Source organism: Babylonia areolata, chromosome 27, assembly GCF_041734735.1.
Source record: "Babylonia areolata isolate BAREFJ2019XMU chromosome 27, ASM4173473v1, whole genome shotgun sequence".
Lineage (NCBI taxonomy): Eukaryota > Metazoa > Mollusca > Gastropoda > Neogastropoda > Buccinidae > Babylonia > Babylonia areolata.
Window position 1 is genome coordinate 34,918,507 of NC_134902.1, and position 22,500 is coordinate 34,941,006.

The window sequence follows — 22,500 nt, forward strand, 5'->3', positions numbered from 1 at the left end:
TATGTGTGTGTGTGTAGTAGTAGTAGTAGTAGTAGTAGTAGTAGTAGTGTGCGATGTTCATATTGGTGTTGTGCAATATGCGCCGTATGTGTTGTGCAATGCATGTAATAATGATAATAATAATGAATACTTGTTGAGCGCTTTCCCTGTGTCATTTGTGTTTTTGCAATGCGTGTTGTGTGTGTGTGTGTGTGTGTGTGTGTGTGTGTGTGTGTGTGTGTGTGTGTGTGTGTGTGTGTGTTGTGCAGTACGTACCGCATGTGTTGCGCCATGTGTCGCATGTTTTGTGCAATGTGCTTAGCAGTTCGTAATGTGTCGTGTCCTGTAATGTGTTTAGTAGTGTTGTTCAATATGTGTCGTATATATTTTGCGCAGTGTGGGTAGTATCAGTATCAGTATCAGTAGCTCAAGGAGGCGTCACTGCGTTCGGACAAATCCATATACGCTACACCACATCTGCCAAGCAGATGCCTGACCAGCAGCGTAACCCAACGCGCTTAGTCAGGCCTTGAGAAAAAAAAAAAAAAAAAAAAAAAAAATATATATATATATATATATATATATAAGCGTACATACATAAATAAATAAATAATAATTATGAAAAAAATGTGGGTAGTACTGTTGTGCATTGTGCACCGTATGTGTTTGCAGTGTGTGTCATATGTGTTGTGCAATGTGTTGTGCAGTATGTGTTGTCTGTCATGCAACGTCTGTTGTCCGTGTAATTCTGTGTTGTGAATCGTGTGTAGTCTGTGCTGTGCAACGTGTGTAGCCTTTGCAGTCTGTGTTAAGGAATATGTATTGTCTGTGATGTGTAATATATAAAGCCTGTATTGTGAAATATGAAAAGCCTGTGTTGTGTAATGTGTATAACCTGTGATGTGTAACATGTCAAGTCTGTGTTGTGTAACGCGTCGATTCTGTGTTGTATAAATATGTATAGCCGATGCAGTGTAATATACTCTTTTTGCGTAATATGCAAAGTCAGTGTTGTGTAATATCTATAGTCTGTGTTGTGTGACGTGTGTAGTTCTCGGCTACGTATTGTGATAGATTGTATCACCACTGAGGAGAGACAGACTTTTGGCTGGTTGTGTTTCGCTACATTACCGTGCGTTCCGTTCGTTTGCGTTGTATCGAGTTGTGTTAAGGTCCGTTTATACAGAGCGCGAACGCGAAAGCGAACGCGGTTTTTCGTCCTGGAATATTTTAGTCATTTGTAGAGGAACCGTTCAAATAGAGTGCGAACGCGAACGCGAACAAATTTTTGTTCGCGCGAACGACCGCCTTGATTGCCCCCAGAGCGAATTTTCTCAGAAGGTCGCGCGGCTTTTTTGCTATCAACCAATCAGCAGGTACTTCCCTTGCATCATTTCCACAAATAGAAACTTGTACGCCTGACCGTTCCAAGAAAAAGCTAGGCACTAGCGTCAGTCTACTTTGCTTGTGAAGTTTGGAGAGGAATGGACAAGACAATGGACAAGACAGAAGCCATGATTCTTGAAATTGAGAAGAATCATGTACTGTATGACAAAGCAGACAAAGATTACAAAGACATCATGAAAAAAAGAGACATATGGAAAGCAACTGGACCTGCGCCATGATTCCAAATGACCAAATTTTATCTCTCACAGCAAGAAAAAGACGAGCCGCCTCGAAAGCCGTCGACGGTTTTCCGCGTTCGGGTTCGTGCTCTATTTGAATGGCAAAACTGCTCAAAAGTCGCGTTCGCGTTCGTGTTCGCGTTGGACGCGTTCGCGTTCGCGCTCTGTATAAACGGACTATTACACTGATCTGCTCAGTCAGTGGAGTCCTGCTGCTCCAAGCTACTGACATCATACCTGTTGTCGCGTCACGCTGTGGTCTACGTCAGTGGCACCTTCACAACTGAGAATCGTGTCAACTTCGTGGTCGGTCTCTTTTTCCCTTGGCGGGAAACTGTGTCACCACATGCGGTGCAGTCCCTCCTCTGTGTGTGTGTGTGTGTGTGTGTGTGTGTGTGTGTGTGTGTGTCTGTCTGTCTGTGTGTGTGTGTGTGTGTGTGTGTGTGTGTCTGTGTCTGTGTCTGTGTGTGTGTGTGTGTGTGTGTGTGTCTGTCTGTCTGTCTGTCTGTCTGTCTCTGGGCATATCTTTGTCAGTCTCTTTCTCAGTGTACATAATACGCGTCTGATAAGCCGTCAGTGAGGCGGGCCAAGATTCACACACACACACACACACACACACACACACACACACACACACACACACACAACACAACACAACACACACACACACACACACACACACACAACACAACACAACACACACACACACACACACACGCGACAGACAGACAGACAGACAGACAGACAGACAGAGACAGAGACAAAGAGAGACAGACAGAGACAGAGATGGAAACAGACAAGACACACAGAAGAAGGAACGCGCAAAGAAGCACGCGCATGCCCAAACTGATACGATCCAGAATTTCAGCCGACTAGGCAATACCGCCCGAAAGCGAAGGCAGGGTAGGAATGTTTCTCAGTTTCAGTTTCAGTAGCTCAAGGAGGCGTCACTGCGTTCGGACAAATCCATATACGCTACACCAACATCTGCCAAGCAGATGCCTGACCAGCCGCGCTTAGTCAGGCCTTGAGAAAAAAAAAAAATAAATAAATAAATAAATAAAAAATAAAATAATATAGATAGATAGATAGATAGATAGATAGATAGATAAGCTTACATAAATAAATAAATAAATAAATAATAATTATGATATAAAAAAGGTAGTAGTAATGAAAATAATAAAATAATAATAATAATAATAATAATAATAATAATAATAATAATAATAATAATAAATAAATAAATAAATAATTAAATAAATAAGACAACAATGATGATAAATAAGCAAATAAATGTAAGACATGAAGACACACATTCACACATACACCCACACATGCATAAATGTGGAATGACTAACTGCATGTAAGAAACCTGCCGAGCGGTACGGTGCTACTACAACCATTTCCAATATCCACCCCCTAGCTATTCCCCCCCCCCCCCCCCACACACACACACACCCTCACCCCCGACCCCCCAACACCCCATGCCACCTCTGACCCCTCCCTCCCTCCCTACCCACCCCCCACCCCCCACCCCCCTCCCCCCACACATAATAGGCCTGTCTGCCTGCCCACCTGCCAAAGGCGCAAAACACAAGGACCCGAGGTTAAAAGCTTTTCACTGATGACAGATTGCAAACAACTGCCGCTGTCTGCCACAGAGCATAGAGAGAGAGACAGGGAGACAGACAGAGAGACAGAGGACTAGAGAAAGAGAAACAGAGAAGAGAGATGGGAGAGAGAGGGGTGGGGTGGCGGTGATGGTTTGCGATGAGAGGAGAGATAGCGATGTTGTTGAACAAGATGGAGTGTCCGTCCCTCTCTCAGTGAACGTTCTTAATTAAGAGGAATCGACATCGCTGAAGGTCATTAATTCTACTGATTAGTGAACTGATGACTAGGAAGAAATAAAGAAATGAATTCTTATTAGTGTCACGTTAATTCAACAAGTTCGTGAACTAATGACTGGGGAGGAAGCAGAGAAATAATGTCTTATTTGTGTGACGCAAACGTTTCTGATCGAAAACTGCGCTCTTTTGTATTTTTATTTCTTTTTATCACAACAGATTTCTCTGTGTGAAATTCGGGCTGCTCTCCCCAGGGAGAGCGCGTCGCTACACTACAGCGCCACCCATTTTAAAAAAAAAAATTTTCCTACGTGCAGTTATATTTGTTTTTCCTACCGAAGTGGATTTTTCTACAGAATTTTGGCAGGAACAACCCTTTTGTTGCCGTGGGTTCTTTTACGTGCGCTAAGTGCATGCTGCACACGGGACCTCGGTTTATCGTCTCATCCGAATGACTAGCGTCCAGACCACCACTGAAGGTCTAGTGGAGGGGAAGAAAATATCCGCGGCAGCTGAGCCGTGATTCGAACCAGCGCGCTCAGATTCTCTCGCTTCCAAGGCGGACACGTTACCGCTGGGCCATCACTCCACATTTGCATTGTTGTTACACATTCGCGTGGAATATTATACGAACAGAATGAGGATAAATCATCACGTTTCTTTCATTCATGCTTATCATTCTTCACAACCACCCCTCCACCCCTATCCCCATGTCTACCCCCACCCCACCTCCGTGGACGCACACACACACACACACACACACACATTTCATTCACTTAATATTGTTCGTTTTATAATTCACTGTTAATCTTCCTTTTACACTACTCTGTCACCTCTTCCTTTTACACTACTCTGTCATCCAACCAGCTCTTCCTTTTACACTAGTCTGTCACCTCTGTCATCACACCACCTCTTCCTTTTACACTACTGTCACCTCTGTCATCACACCACCTCTTCCTTTTACACTACTCTGTCACCTCTTCCTTTTACACTACTCTGTCACCTCTGTCATCACACCACCTCTTCCTTTTACACTACTCTGCCACCTCTTCCTTTTACACTACTCTGTCACCTCTTCCTTTTACACTACTCTGTCACCTCTGTCATCACACCACCTCTTCCTTTTACACTACTCTGTCACCTCTGTCATCACACCACCTCTTCCTTTTACACTACTCTGTCACCTCTTCCTTTTACACTACTCTGTCACCTCTGTCATCACACCACCTCTTCCTTTTACACTACTCTGTCACCTCTGTCATCACACCACCTCTTCCTTTTACACTACTGTCACCTCTGTCATCACACCACCTCTTCCTTTTACACTACTGTCACCTCTGTCATCACACCACCTCTTCCTTTTACACTACTGTCACCTCTGTCATCACACCACCTCTTCCTTTTACACTACTCTGTCACCTCTGTCATCACACCACCTCTTCCTTTTACACTACTGTCACCTCTGTCATCACACCATCTCTTCCTTTTACACTACTGTCACCTCTGTCATCACACCACCTCTTCCTTTTACACTACTGTCACCTCTGTCATCACACCACCTCTTCCTTTTACACTACTGTCACCTCTGTCATCACACCATGTCTTCCTTTTACACTACTGTCACCTCTGTCATCACACCACCTCTTCCTTTTACACTACTCTGTCACCTCTGTCATCACACCACCTCTTCCTTTTACACTACTGTCACCTCTGTCATCACACCACCTCTTCCTTTTACACTACTCTGTCACCTCTGTCATCACACCACCTCTTCCTTTTACACTACTGTCACCTCTGTCATCACACCACCTCTCCCCAGGCCCCCACCCACACCCCCTTCTCCATCTCCCACGTGCACATCTACACACTCTTATTTTAGCATAACATCACTAAACAGTGAAAAGACGTTAAACTAAAGAAAGAATCACACACACACACACACACACACACACACACACACAGATATATATATATATATATATATATATATATATATATATATATATATATATATATATATATATATATTTTTTTTTTTTTTTTTTTTTTTTTTTTTATATATATACATACATACATATGCGCACTGACACACTCAGTCACAGGCGCGCGCGCGCAAACACACACACACACACACACACACACACACACACACACACACACACACACACACACTCACACGCATGCGCGCGAGAGAGAGGGAGACACGCACACACACACACACACACACACACACACACACACACACACACGAGAGAGAGAGAGAGAGAGAGAGAGGAGGGGGGGGGGGGGAGGAAAATACGTTATGATTGCCGGCGGACAGGATTTTGCAACTTTTCCTTCAACTTCCACTGATAAAGGGCAGCCACTCTGATTATCTTCAGTTAGAAGCAGACGAGAAAGATTCACAGGTCAGAAAGAAACGACGACGTATAACGAAATGTATTTTTGCATTTATTCATTTATCTTAGAATCTATTTTCCGGATGTAGTCAACTTATGAACACTATTCACAATAATACTCAGTGACACAGCGATAATTAATTTCGAAAGCAATTTGAGTATTGTTGCCTTGAAAACTGAGTGGGTAGTTCTCGATCTCTCTCTCTCTCTCTCTCTCTCTCTCTTTCGATTTCGATTTCTCTGTGTGTGTGTGTGTGTGTGTGTGTGTGCTCGACAGCAGTTGTGACTTGCTTGGTTGTCTTTTTTTATGGAGTTTCAGGCAATTTGACTTTTTCTTTTCTTTTCTTTCGGTCAGTATGAATTTCCACAGTCTAGGTAATGACCTGTCGCGTGAATTTTGACAGTCCATCATAGACATAGTCACGTCTGTTTCAGTGTGATTTTTAGACATTCAGTGACAGAGTCATGTTGTCATGTTTCAGTGTGAGTTTCGACAATCCAGTGTTAGTCATGTTGTTATGATTCTGTGTAAATTTCGACAGTCCAGTGTTAGAGTCATGTTGTCATGTTTCAGTGTGAATTTCGACAGTCCTGAAATAATGATAATAATAATAATAATGGATACTTATATAGCACACTATCCTGAAATCAGCTCCAGGTGCCTTACAAAGCACACTTGTCTTCATAATACATTTCATCAATATTACGTACACACACCAAAACCTGACTAACACACACACACACACACACACACACACACACACACACACACACACACACTGTGAATTTCGACAGTCCAGTAACAGAGTCGTTGTCATGTTTCAGTGTGAATTTCGACAGTCTAATGACAGCCATATTGTCATGTTTCAGTGTGAATTTCGACAGTCCGGTGACAGAGCCATATTGTCATGTTTCAGTGTGAATTTCGACAGTCCAGTGACAGAGCCATATTGTCATGTTTCAGTGTGAATTTCGACAGTCCAATAACAGAGCCATATTGTCATGTTTCAGTGTGAATTTCGACAGTCCAATGACAGAGCCATATTGTCATGTTTCAGTGTGAATTTCGACAGTCTAATGACAGCCATATTGTCATGTTTCAGTGTGAATTTCGACAGTCCAATGACAAAGCCATATTGTCATGTTTCAGTGTGAATTTCGACAGTCCAATGACAGAGCCATATTGTCATGTTTCAGTCCAGTGACAGAGCTATATTGTCATGTTTCATTATGAATTTCGACAGTCCAATGACAAAGCCATATTGTCATGTTTCAGTGTGAATTTCGACAGTCCAATGACAGAGCCATATTGTCATGTTTCAGTGTGAATTTCGACAGTCCAATGACAGAGCCATAATGTCGTGTTTCAGTGTGAATTTCGACAGTCTAATGACAGAGCCATAATGTCGTGTTTCAGTGTGAATTTCGACAGTCCACCAGAGACCAACCATGAGCTCTCTAGAGGAACGCCGAGAGGCCAGGCGGCGCCGACGTGCTGCCGAGGAAGAGTGAGTAGTCTCCGTGTGTGTGTGTGTGTGTGTGTGTGTGTGTCTATGTCTGTGTGTCTGTTTGTGCATGCGTGTGTGTGTGTGTGTGTGTGTGTGTGTGTGTTGTGTGTGTGTATGTGTTTGTAGACTTGTGCGCGTGTACTTCTGTAGGGGGGGGGGGGGGTCTGTGTCTGTGTGTGACATGCTTTCTATTAATTTTGAAATAACAATTATTTAATTTTTTTTTCCCGCAAGCATGGCTGGTGCAGTTTCTTGCATGGTATGATTATGCAATACAATTATACATAATAACACTGAGAGTCCTTCCATTAATACAACACAATGGGAACTAATAACAATTATTCATGAGACTTTGTTCACGTTTTAATGCATGCCATGATATTTATATTAAATGAGCACAACAACAACAACAACACACACACACACACACACACACACACACACACACACACACACACACACACACACACACACACACACACACACACACACACACACACACACACACACACACACACACACCGGCCTCCGCTCAACTACACGCATAACTCACAGACATCTCTGCACCATGAGAGACAGACAGACAGACTGACTGACTGACAAACACAGACAGCTGGAGAGACAGAGACACAGAGAAAGCATACCTGCAAATGTGGTGAATCAATTCAAGCGTGGTAGTTGGCAAAGGTCTGGGCGGGTGACGCTGTGTTGAAAGACAATACAAACATCAGTCCGCGGACTATGCACAGCAGCAACGTTCAAGTCTTCCCAGTCTACCTTTCCACTTTGACAAACGTGACAGGTGGCACGGTGCCTGCTGTCTGTACTCTGCCAGCTTGCTAGCAGCAACATCGTTCTGACACCTGTGTGTGTGTGTGTGTGTGTGTGTGCGTCAGTCAGCATCAAGGAGATCTGATCTGAAAGCCGTCACACTGACTGTCACTCTCTGCGCGTCACTAATGAAGAGCGCGGCATCCGTTCTCACTTCTGATTGGATGATTCCATTTATAGTTCACTTCTGGACCGGGAGTCGGTGGAATCGCTGTCCTTAAGAATCACGCAAAACGTACGGTTGAATTAAGTCGTCAGCAGTCAACACCGCAGCTCAGGTGGAAAGTTCATTTGTATTCACAATCATTCTTAAAAAGTGTGGGGAAGAAGGCTTTGACCGCAGAATCATTTACAAGAGAAACAAAACATCATTTCAAGCGCTCGAAGATTGTCTCCCTTCGCATGGCGGCTGTGCTTTGTGACGTCAAAGATATGGGATCCGCCTACGCTCTCTTTTTTTCTTTCTTTTCTTTCTTTTTTTTTTTTTTCTTTTTTTTTTCTTCCACGCGCTGTGGCGTTTACGTCTGTCATGGCGCGAGGGTGCTTCAGCTCTTACCGCCGATTTGTTGTTGTTATTTGTTCTTCTTGTCATTGACTGGATTTTTCAAACAGTCTTGATTTCTTGTCATGTGTTCATTAGTTCCAACAACTGACTTTGCATTGCATGAGTCCTCCGAACATGTTACTTATCGTCATATCTCTGGGGTTTTTTTGCTTTTGTCAGTGGCGTTTTAATGTATCGCTGTTGATGTCCAAACGTCCATGGATGATTAGTCTGCCGTCAGCAGGTGTCTCCCTCTGTCTCTGTGATGAGAGTGCACAGTCATTTTGTGAGCAGGTATCTCCCTCTGTCTCTGTGATGAGAGTGCACAGTCATTTTGTGAGCAGGTATCTCCCTCTGTCTCTGTGATGAGAGTGCACAGTCATTTTGTGAGCAGGTATCTCCCTCTGTCTCTGTGATGAGAGTGCACAGTCATTTTGTGAGCAGGTATCTCCCTCTGTCTCTGTGATGAGAGTGCAGTCATTTTGTGAGCAGGTATCTCCCTCTGTCTCTGTGATGAGCGTGCACAGTCATTTTGTGAGCAGGTATCTCCCTCTGTCTCTCTGATCAGAGTGCACAGTCATTTTGTGAGCAGGTATCTCCCTCTGTCTCTGTGATGAGAGTGCACAGTCATTTTGTGAGCAGGTATCTCCCTCTGTCTCTGTGATGAGCGTGCACAGTCATTTTGTGAGCAGGTATCTCCCTCTGTCTCTCTGATCAGAGTGCACAGTCATTTTGTGAGCAGGTATCTCCCTCTGTCTCTGTGATGAGCGTGCACAGTCATTTTGTGAGCAGGTATCTCCCTCTGTCTCTGTGATGAGAGTGCACAGTCATTTTGTGAGCAGGTGTCTCCCTCTGTCTCTGTGATCAGAGTCCACAGTCATTTTGTGAGCAGGTGTCTCCCACTGTCTCTGTGATGAGAGTGCACAGTCATTTTGTTGGGTTCCACATATAACAGCACAGAACTGTGTATGATTGTGGGTGCGGTTGTGTGGGGAACATTCCTTATCACTAGGCGTCTGCAATTTCACGCAACATTCTGCCAGCGAAAACTCTGTGTGTGTGTGTGTGTGTGTGTGTGTGTGTGTGTGTGTGTGTGTGTGTGCAAGCGTTTCTGTTTACATGTACGTGTGTGTGTTTTGTTTGTGTGTGTGTGTGTGTGTGTGTGTGTGTGTGTGTGTGTGTGTCTGTGTGCAAGCGTTTCTGTTTACATGTACGTGTGTGTGTTTAGTGTGGGGGGTAGGGGGGAGGGGGTGCAATCGTTTTGGTATACATGTACCTGTGTGTGTGTGTGTGTGTGTCTGTGCAAGCGTTTCTGTTTACATGTGCGTGTGTGTGTTTGTAGTGTGTGTGTGTGTGTGTGCGTGCGCGCGCGTACCTGCGAGCGCACTTGAGTGCATGCGTGCGTGCTGGCATTTCTGTAGATATGTATGTGTGCATTTGTATGTATGTGTGTGCGTGTGTGCGTGCGTGCCTATAATTGTGTGTGTGTGTGTGTGTGTGTGTGTGTGTGTAAGAAAGAAAGAAAGAAAGAAAGAAAGCGAAAGCTTTGTGGACTTGGCAGTGTTTCCAGGCCACCCGATCTGTGTTTGATGGCTGAGCAGGGCGATGTTTGGGGGGCGGTCTTGTCTTGTTTCTGCAGATTTCCTGCAAACCATGCACAGCCCTGGTCTCCTTATCAAGTGGGGGGGAGAGAGACAGTGAGACAGAGAGACGGAGACAGAGAGAAAGAGACAGAGCGAGATAGACGAAGACAGTGATAGAGGGAGAGAGAGTTGGAGAGAGAGAGAGAGAGAGAGAGAGAGAGAGAGAGACAATAAGGGAAGGAGAGACAGAGAACGAATCACAGAGAGAGACAGAGAGAGAAAGAGAAGGAGAGAGAGGCACACACAGACAGACAGAAAGAAAGAGAAACAGTGAGGGTAAGACACACACACACACACACACACACACACACACACACACACACACAGAGAGAGAGAGAAAGCTGGAGATACAGACAGTGAGAGACATGGAATTAGAGAGACAAAGGTACAGTCAGACACACACACACACACACACACACACACACACACACACACACACACACACACAAGGTATCCTGCAGAGCTATGATGCCACCTCCTATGTTGCGGAGCCGTGATACCGACAGAATACTTTGGCAGCCGTGAACAGCGACCCCTCCCCTCCCTCCTCCTCCTCCTCCTCCTCCTCCTCACCCCTTCCATCCCTCCTTGCACCGCCCCACACGCCCCCACCACGGCCTATGCATATTCATCAGGTTTTCATTTTTGTCTGTTCTTTTCTCGCCAAGACAGGATTTTTTTTTTCTTTTACTTTCTCTCATTCTTTCTTCTTCTTTTTACCGATACCTTATAGTCCTTCGTAACCCCTTTCGGTGAGAAGAAATATTGGCAGCGAACTCGTCCATTCCTCTTTTCGAGTTCTTTCAGTTTGAGTTTGTATTTCTGTTTCATGTTTGGTTATGATCTGCATAAAAAAGGGGGTATAGATTTCATTCGACTTCTTTATAATCACCCGCAAAAATGAAAGAACAACAACTGAAAGATTCTTATAAAAGCACCAGTGTTTCCTCCAGTGTTGGCTTTGGTAATCATGTTATTCGACACTCTCTCTCAAAACGGTCATACACGTAGAAGCCCACTCGTGTGCATACGAGTGAACGCAGAAGAAGAAGAAGAAGAAGACACTCTCTCTCTCTCTCTCTCTCTCTCTCTCTCTCTCTCTCTCTCTCTCTCTCTCTCTCTCTCTCCCCCCCCTTTCCCTCCCGCCCCCCCACTCTCTCTCTCTCTCTCTCTCTCTCTCTCTTACTGATCATTACACATATTCACAATTTATGAATGTTAATGTTCTAATTACTCACATTAGACTGTGTTTGTGTGCGTGCGTGCGTGCGTGCGTGCGTTTATATGTGTGTTTGCATACATGCGTGTATGTGAGTGTGTGTGTGTGTGTGTGTGTGTGCGCGGGCGTGCGCAGTATAGCGTAATTATGCGTGAGTAGTGTAATGTAAACACACAAACCGAACAATAGAATCAAACCAAAACCTCACCGATCATTTCATCCATGCCTTTTCTCTTCAACAGCTCACAATGGATCTCTCAGTCACTCTCTTAATCCATGTTGCATGTTGGTTGCATGATGGTTGCATGTTGCATGCTGTGCATGGTGTTTCCGGTGACGCATGCGCAGTGCGGTGAGCACGCTGACCCGGACGGAGATTTCCTGTCTGGTGGACGCCAGACTGCAGCAGAGGCGTTTAGAACGACAGCGGCGAAAGCAGGAGTATGTTGTCCACTCTGACCTTCACATACATGAATGGAATTAGTGACTGAGTGGATGGATGGATGGACAGTTCCATTAATCTATTTTTCTATGTCCAGTAACATACATGTACTGAAAATATTTAAGATCGCAGATCAATAAATATATATATATATATATATATATATATATATATATATATATATATATATATATATCGACCAATGAAATTATATTAAAACATTTTATTTCTTTTATCAATATCCACCGCCATATTCATGAAATTGACAAAGAAATAAGTAACCTTTTGCTGTGCAATTTTTTTGTTTGTTTAAGATCGATTAAAGAATGGCGAAATACTGTTTGTCAAAAAAAAAAATGGATTTCAAAATCACAGCAACAAAAAATTGATCAATCAATTTGCGTTATATGATTTTATTGTTCGTTAATCAAATGTCAGCTGAATAGTAGTGGGAGGAGCGGGTAACCAATTTCTCAGTCTATACAGCCCCGAAAACGTTTTAACAAAGATAAGTAAAACAAAAGTGAGAAGGGAAGAAATGATGAACTGAAAGATTCATACCAAAACCCTTCGTGGACAACCTATCGACACAAGTTTCAAAAGTGGGTGGTTGTGGGTTTTTTTATCCAGATTCAGTGAAACACTTGTTTTAAAAACTAGACTTTTTATCAAAGAAACATATCCATATTGCATGCTATTTTTGTCTTGGATGACTAACTTTCTTCACAATAATTTTGGTGCTGTTCTGCCCGTTGTGTGTGCTTTGTTTTGTACGTCCGCTGACTGCACACATTCCTTCGTCGCATATTTTGTTACAATGTTAGTGTGAACATGAGTTCGTGTTCTTACTGTGGATAACGCCCGTTAAGATTGTCTGTAACATCCATGCAAGTCCAGGTGATTCTAGCTTAATACCTATTGTCCACATGTTCAAAGGAAACCCATCTTCGTCGTCACTTTTCTACCAAACTATTTATGGTCAGATCTTTGTTTCCACTTGTTTTCTATCGAAAGATTTATGATTCATATCTTACTTGTCACATGCCTTCAAGTAAAAGATTTATGGCTTTGCCCTGTAGCATACGAAATTGTGCTAATTATACTTGCACTTGGTTGCATGATTGGTGGTTCTGAACTTTTTATTTGACAATTTCTTTCTCGTGTTGGTTACCAAAGGCATGGAAACCAGGGCAGGAATTGACAGTGATATTTTTTGCTGTATGGTGTCTGTATTGTTTCGCCTGTATGTTTGTTTGTTCCTTTGTTTCTGTCTGTCTGTGTTTCTGCGTGTGTTCCTTTTCACTGGAGTGCAGTAGACTTTTTCTGCTGTTTGTATGTGTGCGTGTGTGTTCTTGAATGAGTTTCAGTTTGAGTGCAGTGCCATTTTCTCACTTTTTTTTTTTTTGGAAGTTTTGTTTTTGAGTGGTTTTCCTTCTGCTTGTGTTCACCCTTGCGTGTGCCCGCCACCCTTCCCGTGCTGTGCTGTGCATAGAACCTTCTCCCTCAACGGAGGCGACGATGATCTTGAACGCAGACGTCGGGAACGCCGTGAGGCCAGACTAAGGTAGTCGTGTGAAATCACACAGCAATAATTTTTTGTGTCATCAAAAAAAAAAAAAATCTTAGATTGGCAGAGACGGTTGCAATAAGACAGGATATATATCTCAAAAACACGCTTCTCCGTTTAACAGGTGAGTCAGCGAATGTGTAAATTTTTGTCTGTGTTAGTAAGAAAGGTGAGTGACTGCAATACACGAATCAGGACAAAATGAATCGCATCCGACTCAGTAGATAGGAGTGATTGTCGTGGCTGAGACAAGGTGATGAATTCTGTTCCTGCTTGCTCCATGGAAAACTCTTTGCTGTGTTTTAAGTTTGGTTTGCGTTTCAATTTTTGTGGATTGAGGAATGTAGCCCCTGTGAGAGTGTGCTGTGGGCTAGTAGAACTTCTTTGGTGTGCCATTGTGCTTTTGCTAAAAGTGAAGTGCGTGAAGATTGGTTGGTTTTCTGTTGCGACATTGTGCAAGCTGGATTTCCTCTGCTGTGTGTGTGTGTGTGTGTGTGTGTGTGTGTGTGTGTGTGTGTGTGTGTGTGTGTGTGTGTGTGTGTGTGTGTGTGTGTGTGTGTGTGTGTGTGTTCGTTTTGTACTATGTGAATCGTATTGTATTGTGCTGAAGCATATCGTGACATGAAAATGGGACAATACAACACAACACAACACGATACAATGTAATGCAATGCAATGCATTGCAATACAACACAACACAGTAGACACAATACAATACAATGTAATGTAAAGCAGTACAATGCAAAACAACGCAATGCAAGACATTGTAATGGAGCTCAAGAACACAACACAGAAGAATAGAACACAACACAACAGAACACAATATGATATGCTACAATATGACACGACACGATATGCTACAATATGACACGACACAATAGTTTGTAATACGACATGACATACGTCAGAATACGACACAACACGACAGTTTGCAACACGACATGACATACGTCACAATACCACACGCAGTTTGCAACACGACATGACATACGTCACAATACCACTCGCAGTTTGCAACACGACATGACATACGTCACAATACCACTCGCAGTTTGCAACACGACATGACATACGTCACAATACCACTCGCAGTTTGCAACACGACATGACATACGTCACAATACCACACGCAGTTTGCAACACGACATGACATACGTCACAATACCACTCGCAGTTTGCAACACGACATGACATACGTCACAATACCACTCGCAGTTTGCAACACGACATGACATACGTCACAATACCACACGCAGTTTGCAACACGACATGACATACGTCACAATACCACTCGCAGTTTGCAACACGACATGACATACGTCACAATACCACTCGCAGTTTGCAACACGACATGACATACGTCACAATACCACACGCAGTTTGCAACACGATATGACATACGTCACAATACCACACGCAGTTTGCAACACGACATGACGTATGTCGCAATACCACACGCAGTTTGCAATACGACATGACATACGTCACAATACCACTCGCAGTTTGCAATACGACATGACGTATGTCGCAATACCACACGCAGTTTGCAACACGACATGACATACGTCACAATACCACACGCAGTTTGCAATACGACATGACGTATGTCGCAATACCACACGCAGTTTGCAATACATGACATACGTCACAATACCACTCGCAGTTTGCAACACGACATGACATACGTCACAATACCACACGCAGTTTGCAACACGACATGACATACGTCACAATACCACTCGCAGTTTGCAACACGACATGACATACGTCACAATACCACACGCAGTTTGCAATACGACATCACATACACCACAATACGACACTTCACAAAACAACACGATAATACACGACACGTCACACTGCGATACGACACAGTATGATAGCACGACATCACATACACCACAATACGACACTTCACAAAACGATAATACACGACACGTCACACTACGATACGACACAGCACGTTACAGACTACGATACGACACAGCACGTTACAGACTACGATACGACACAGCACGTTACAGACTGCGATACGACACAGTATGATAGAACACAGCTCTTCACACTATGCGACACAGCACGACACGTTACACAATACAATATGACACAACTCGCTACACAAGACGATATAACACAGCTCATTACACAACACGATACGACACAGCTCGTTACACAATGAGACACAGCACGACACGTTACACAATACAGTATGACACAACTCGCTACACAAGACGATATAACACAGCTCATTACACAATACGATACAACACAGCCAGTACGATCCAACACGACACATTACAATACGATACACCACAACACCTTACAATACGATACAACATGACACCTTACAATGCAATACAACACAACACCTTACAATACGATACAACACGACACCTTACAATGCAATACAACACAACACTTTACAATACGATACAACACGGATGACAATACATTACAACACGACATTTTACAATATGATACAACACGGCACCTTACAATACGATACAACACGACACTTTACAATACGATACAACATACAATACGATACGACATGACACATTACAATACGATCCAACACGACACATTACAATACGATACAACACAACACCTTACAATACGATACAACATGACACTTTACAATACGATACAACATACAATACAATACGATACAACGTACATTAAAATACGATTCAACATGACACCTTACAATACGATACAACACGACACCCTACAATACGATACAACATGACACGTGACAATGCGATACACCGCGCGTGAAACACCTAACAATACGATACAACACACATTACAATACGATACACCACAACACCTTACAATACGATACAACACGACACCTTACAATACGATACAACATACAATGCGATACACCGCACGTGCAACACCTTACAATACGATACAACACGACACCTTACAATACGATACAACACACATTACAATACGATACAACACGACACCTTACAATACGATACAACATGACACCTTACAATACGATACAACATGACACCTTACAATACGATACAACATGACACCTTACAATACGATACTACATACATTACTATACGATTTGACATGGCACGTTACAATACGATACAACACAACAGGTTACAATGTGATACGACACGGCACCTTACAATACGATATAACACGGAACCTTACAATACGATGCAACATACATTACAATACGATAGGACATTTCACGTTACAATACAACATTACACGGCTCGTTACAAAACGATGTAACAAGGCACCTTACAATACGATTCAACACACCTTACAATACGATGCAACATACATTACAATACGATAGGACATGGCACGTTACAATACGATCTTACACGGCACGTTACAAAACGATGTAACAAGGCAACTTACAATACGATTCAACACACCTTACAACACGATACAACACACCTTACAATACGATGCAACAATACGATTCAACACATCTTACAATACGATTCAACACACCTTACAACACGATACAACACGGCACGTGACAATACGATATGACGTTGCAAAAAATACACTGTGTGCTGGCCTGTGTGTGTGTGTGTGTGTGTGTGCGCGCACGCGCGCGCACGCGCGTGTGTGTGTGTTTATTGCAAAAAGCACTTTTTTTTCATTAACGTGTTCGTTGCATGTGGTTCCTTCATTACTTTAGAATGATCCCCAGTGTCGTTGTTGTTGTTGTTGTTGTTGTTGTTGTTGTTGTTGTTGTTGTTGTTCTTCTTCTTCTTCTTCTTCTTCTTCTTCTTCTTCTTCTTCTTCTTCTTCTTCTTCTTCTTCTTCCATTATTATTATTATTAGCATCACCATCATCTTCTTCTTCCATTATTATTTTCATCATAATCATCATCATCATCATTATTATTATTATTATTATTATTATCACCATCATCGTCATCATCGCCATCATTATTATCATCATCATCTTTATTATTATCATCATCGTCATCGTTGTTGTTGTTGTTGTTATCAGTGATAATGATAATATCAATATTATCATCATTATCATTATTATTATTAATTATTCATTAATTTATGCATTATTTCCCGGTCCCAGGGGAGAAGGTGGCGGCGCAGAGGAGGAGACCAGCTCTCGCAGAAGTCGTCGCAACAGAGGGGGCGACGAGGACGAAGCTCCGGCTGAGGTGAGCTGAGACCTCCCTCCATACCCCGTCCCCCCCTCCCCCTCCCCTTCCCCTTTCCCCCCCCCCCCCACCCCCCCACCCCCACCCCCCCTACCACCCGATTCTCTTCCCCACAGTGCAGAACCCACCACCAACCCCCTGCTCTCTTTTCTGCACACACACACACACACACACACACACACATGTACCTTCTCCATCCTTTTATTTCCGTCCACAAACATACAGGTGTTTTGTGTGTGTTTTCTTTCTGGGATTTTTTTGTTTGTTTGTTTTTTTGTTTTTGTTTTGTTCCTTTCCGCAGGTTGATCTGTTTGCAGAGTCCACTCGCAAGCTGTTAGACAGCTCTTCGTGAGGGAAATACGACGGCGATGTTTGAAAATGGAGTTGAAAGGGAGAGATAGGGGTGGTGTGTGGGGGGGGAGGGGGGCGTGGGGGGGGGGCGCGTCGGAAGAGAGTGATGAATCTGGAATCACTAAAACGCTGGTGCGGTGTTTGTGAGTGTTTATTACGCCTGTAACAGTGTTTTTGCTTTTTGGTTTTGTTTTTTGGGATTTTTTTTTTTTTTTTTTTTTTTTTTTTTTTTAGTGTTTTTTCACCCCTTCCTTCTTTCCTCTCATTCCTTCCCTTAACTTACCTCTCTTCCATTCCCGTCAATTTTCTTTCCTCCCCCTACACTTACAACCCTCCCGCAACACATCGCACGACCTCCCACCACCACCCCACTTTCTTTCCCCCCCCCCCACCCCATCTCCCCCACCTTCCCTCCTCTCCCTCTCACTTGGAAGCACGGTTTGTGTGCCCACCAGACCCATGTTGCCATCCTTTGATTTAAATATCCAACAAAATAGTCTCAAAGTCTGTGGAGTTTCATGCCCTGCTCTCATGGTGACCTCAGTTTCGATACCCCTCCACTTCCTTGCTTGGGGTGAGTCCTGTCAATGTCGTCAGTGTCGGCAGATTCATGGGGGGCTGTTGTTTGAGGGGCGTGGTGGCGGTCTCCACTCTGGGAGGGACGCTCACTCAGTCTGGCTCCGCGACTAAGCCATTATTGTCGTTAGTAGGGGGCTTAGTAGGTGGTGTCCTAAGTACGTTCAAACAGAACAGGCACCACTGAACACCACCGAAGTGACTCAGCAGCAGTGCAGGGTCTCCTCTGGTGTGTGGCCACCTGGCGACCTAACATCGATGGTTCCCTGTGGACTGCCGACGCTGGAACTGCGATGGACGAACCCGGGTGTGGCCGTGTATGGAGGAATCTAAATGAGCGGCGTGGGAGTAATGCCACTGAAACGGTGCAGATGTTGGGGCAGCAAAAAAAATATATATATATTCACCCGGCTATGTGTCCACCTGCCTTGTTTTGCTTTTTGTTGGTGAATTGTTCGTTTTGTTTCAAGTATCCGCTGTAATGGGGTCTTCTTAAGAAAAAGGGGGCGTGTGATGTCTGTGCGTGCGTGTTGTGTGGTGTGTGCGTGTGTTTTGTGTGTGTGTGTGTGTGTGTGTGTGTGTGCGTCTGTGTCTGTGGGGGTGGGGGGAGGGGGGGGCAGCGGAGGGGGAGGGGTCTTGTTGGAACGGTTTGGGGTCATTGTGTATTATTGTAAACTTATTTCGTGTTAAACAACAATGTCTGATTTCAAGCACCGATAAAATCTTACTTCGGTTGGGTTAGATAGTCACTGACTGCAATTTAAAGATGGAAATCGTGTAATTCTGTGTTGTTTCATGAATCATTCTTGGGGCTCACGACAGTCAGTCGCTTTTTTATTCATCTGTTTTGTGATATTTTTTCCTTTTTTTTCCAGTTAAATTCACATTAAGACAACAGCCTTATACATGCGACGTTTTACTCTCTGTATATTACTGTAACTGTGATGGGGGGAAGGGATATTTGTGAGCAGAACACATCGGTGTTGTAACGTGATTATAATTCTGGAGCGGCCTAGTTTTAACTTTTCTCAGATTGATTTTTATCCTCATTCTTCGAGTTCGTTTCAATTTAAAAAAATAAAAGTTGAAACGGATCAGAAATAGATTTAGCCAGTTGATTGGTTTGTAGGTAGGCCTTATTAAAATGATATGACGTGATTGGTTTTTATACTTTCCTCTGATCTGGGATTTAGTCTGCTTTGATTTGGAGCTGATCCCCTAACGCTTACTGTTTTCCTTTTAATACTATATATATATATATATATATATATATATATATATATATATATGTATATGTATGTATGTATGTATATAACTGGGGTGTTCAGCACATTTCTGTACCGGTCTACACCGTTCTTTTGGGTGATGCACTCTCTAACCCTACCCCCTGTGTGCACGATGCTGTTTTTGCAGGACACTTCCAGTGCACGTTCCAGACGACGTCGTCGTGGAGAAGAGGTATAGACTCCCGTGTTGCCAGTGCTCACGTGGTTCATGTCATCCTCATGAACCGCTGGCGTACGCTCATGCATAATTATGTGTTGTTGTTACCTCTTGACCGCTGCTCATGAATATTCATCGTGACCTTACCTTTTAACCAGCGCTGAGTCATATGCGTCTATTACCTGATAACAATGTTCCGTGTACATTATTGCCTTGTGACTGTACTGGCGTACAAACAACGTGATGTTTTTAACCACGCGGTTTTTTTGTTTTAAACTCCCTTTATTTTACAGTTCACTTATGGTTCGTGTCATCCTGGTATAATCACAACGGTATGACTTATCCTGTGCGGTGCTCATGTGTAATCGTTTCTACGTTGTACCTGCATACCAGACAAACGTGTAGCCTCTGTTATATTGTTGTAACTAATACTCTTGTCGTGTTTTTCTCTGATCAAAATATGTATATATGTTTTTAACCGGGTATCAGCGTTCAGATATACGTACCTTAACCAGTGCTCGGGCCCACACAGTGACTTTCTTTTTCAGAAGAAAATCATACCTATGTGTGTGTGTGTGTGTGTGTGTGTGTGTCTGTGTTTGTGTTGTCAACGTTTATCCAGCGACCACGCATCATTAATCCTATGTTCCTTGTTCTGGTGTGTCTGTGTTATCTGATGAACGTGTGTGTTACTCACACACTTGGTAACCAGTGTTCCTGTTTTTGTGGTCACGTGTCGTGGTTATAACTACTGTGTGTGTCCTCCGTCCATGATCATTGTATGTAATGCATGTGTAACCGAGTATTTGAGTTTGTTGACATCGAAGAGAGGCACTTGATAGAAACAAGAACACAACCTAGTCAATTTGATTTTGTTCTCTTTTTCTTCTTCTTCTTCTATGATCATGTATAAACGTTCTGGAAAACATTTGTCATTGCTCACCGTGCATATTGTTAAGCTGACAAAACAAAAACAAAAAAGAAAGGAATAAATCGATGTTTCAAAACAGTTTGACAGGGAAAAAAACTAATCCTAGGACCTAGGGCCCGAAACGTCGGGAAACTCTCTTCATAGGACAAGTCACCACCTACAGGTCAGTCTGAATCGTTTTCTCGCCTGTCTCAAGTCCTGCAGTCAAGATTTCCTCTATTCCTGGAAGGTGGGCCAGATTCAAACCCATCGATACAAAACAAAACAATTCAGTGCTTAATCTGCTGACCATTGCTTCTTCCGTGTAGATAGATTTCCGTTGATTCCCCTTCAAACTGAAGCCGGTATGGTGTTTTTCTATCCTCCAGATCGATCTAGCTTGAACGTCTATACGTTGGAAGCAGATGTGGCAAACACAGCGCTGCTGTACTATTCGATTGCAGAACGAATGAATTCTCCATGCATTCACGACAATATCCAATATTCATTTTGACGGCTGTACTTTTACTCTTCTTGGAAAGTATGTTTGAAAAACAAAACAGGTCTATCGATTGTGATAGCTTATACTTATAAACAGCAATAGCAACACTCGTGTATGTGTATTATACAACTGGATACCGAGAAATAAACGACTTTTGCTTGAACATCATTAGTTAATGCATCTATGTGTATTGGACGCTGACTCACTCTATTAATACAAAAGCAACGCCCAGAACCAAGACAATGCTGTTGTTGTTGTTGTTGTTGTTTTTATAAAACTAACACATTACAAGTTTCTTCGGAAACTAAGTTTTGTATGGTACACATGCATTAGAATTGCCGGCACTAAGAGATGGTCGTTTTTTGTTGTTGTTGTTTTGTCTGTTTGTTTGTTTTTTACCCTTTACGCAAATTCGTGTTGTTGTTGTTTCTTTTGGTTGGTTTTTCATCTTTGCCGTATTTTGGGTTATTTCTTTGCACATACAGTAAAGCGCTGTTTAGAATCAACGCGTCATTTTGGCATGCTGAATTTTGTCATCTGTGCTTTGAATGAACAATAAATTGTTCACAGATGCTGTCAGTTTGCCTCTGGCTGTATAGTTTTATGTTCAATTATCATTTGATATGAACGTTACCATAATATTGTGTTTTGCAGTTTTTCTTTTCTGCTTATGCACTGTTATCATGTTATTCGTGTTCATTTGGTGTCATTGCCTTAATTACTGTCTGCTTGATACTGCAGGGATAACATGTCAATGTCCATTCTGACGGCTGCCAGCTGGTCATTTCGGTCAGTGCGGATTGAACTGTGACTAGGCCAGGGTTATACCTGCATGCACACCTGTTGTTCTATATATATATATAAGCTACTGTGATCGTGAGAGCTCCCAGTGTATATAGCCCATCATAACTTGTACAGCCTGTAGATGAACTCAGGAACTTG

General features: G+C 43.0%; 1 protein-coding gene across 5 annotated transcripts in view; it reads left to right on the forward strand.

The window, feature by feature from the left end:
* LOC143301183 (troponin I 2-like) overlaps positions 1 to 22,500 on the forward strand; it is a 184,229-nt gene that overhangs the window by 51,300 nt on the left and 110,429 nt on the right. For 3 of the 5 annotated variants that reach the window (XM_076615282.1, XM_076615284.1, XM_076615283.1), the window contains 3 exons: positions 7,268 to 7,358; positions 17,689 to 17,776; positions 20,117 to 20,161. In XM_076615282.1, the coding sequence (XP_076471397.1) occupies positions 7,300 to 7,358; positions 17,689 to 17,776; positions 20,117 to 20,161 (192 nt within the window). In that variant the 5' untranslated portion in view covers positions 7,268 to 7,299. The remainder of the gene's footprint in view (positions 1 to 7,267; positions 7,359 to 17,688; positions 17,777 to 20,116; positions 20,162 to 22,500) is intronic. The other 2 variants (XM_076615285.1, XM_076615286.1) reach the window with 1 other exon arrangement.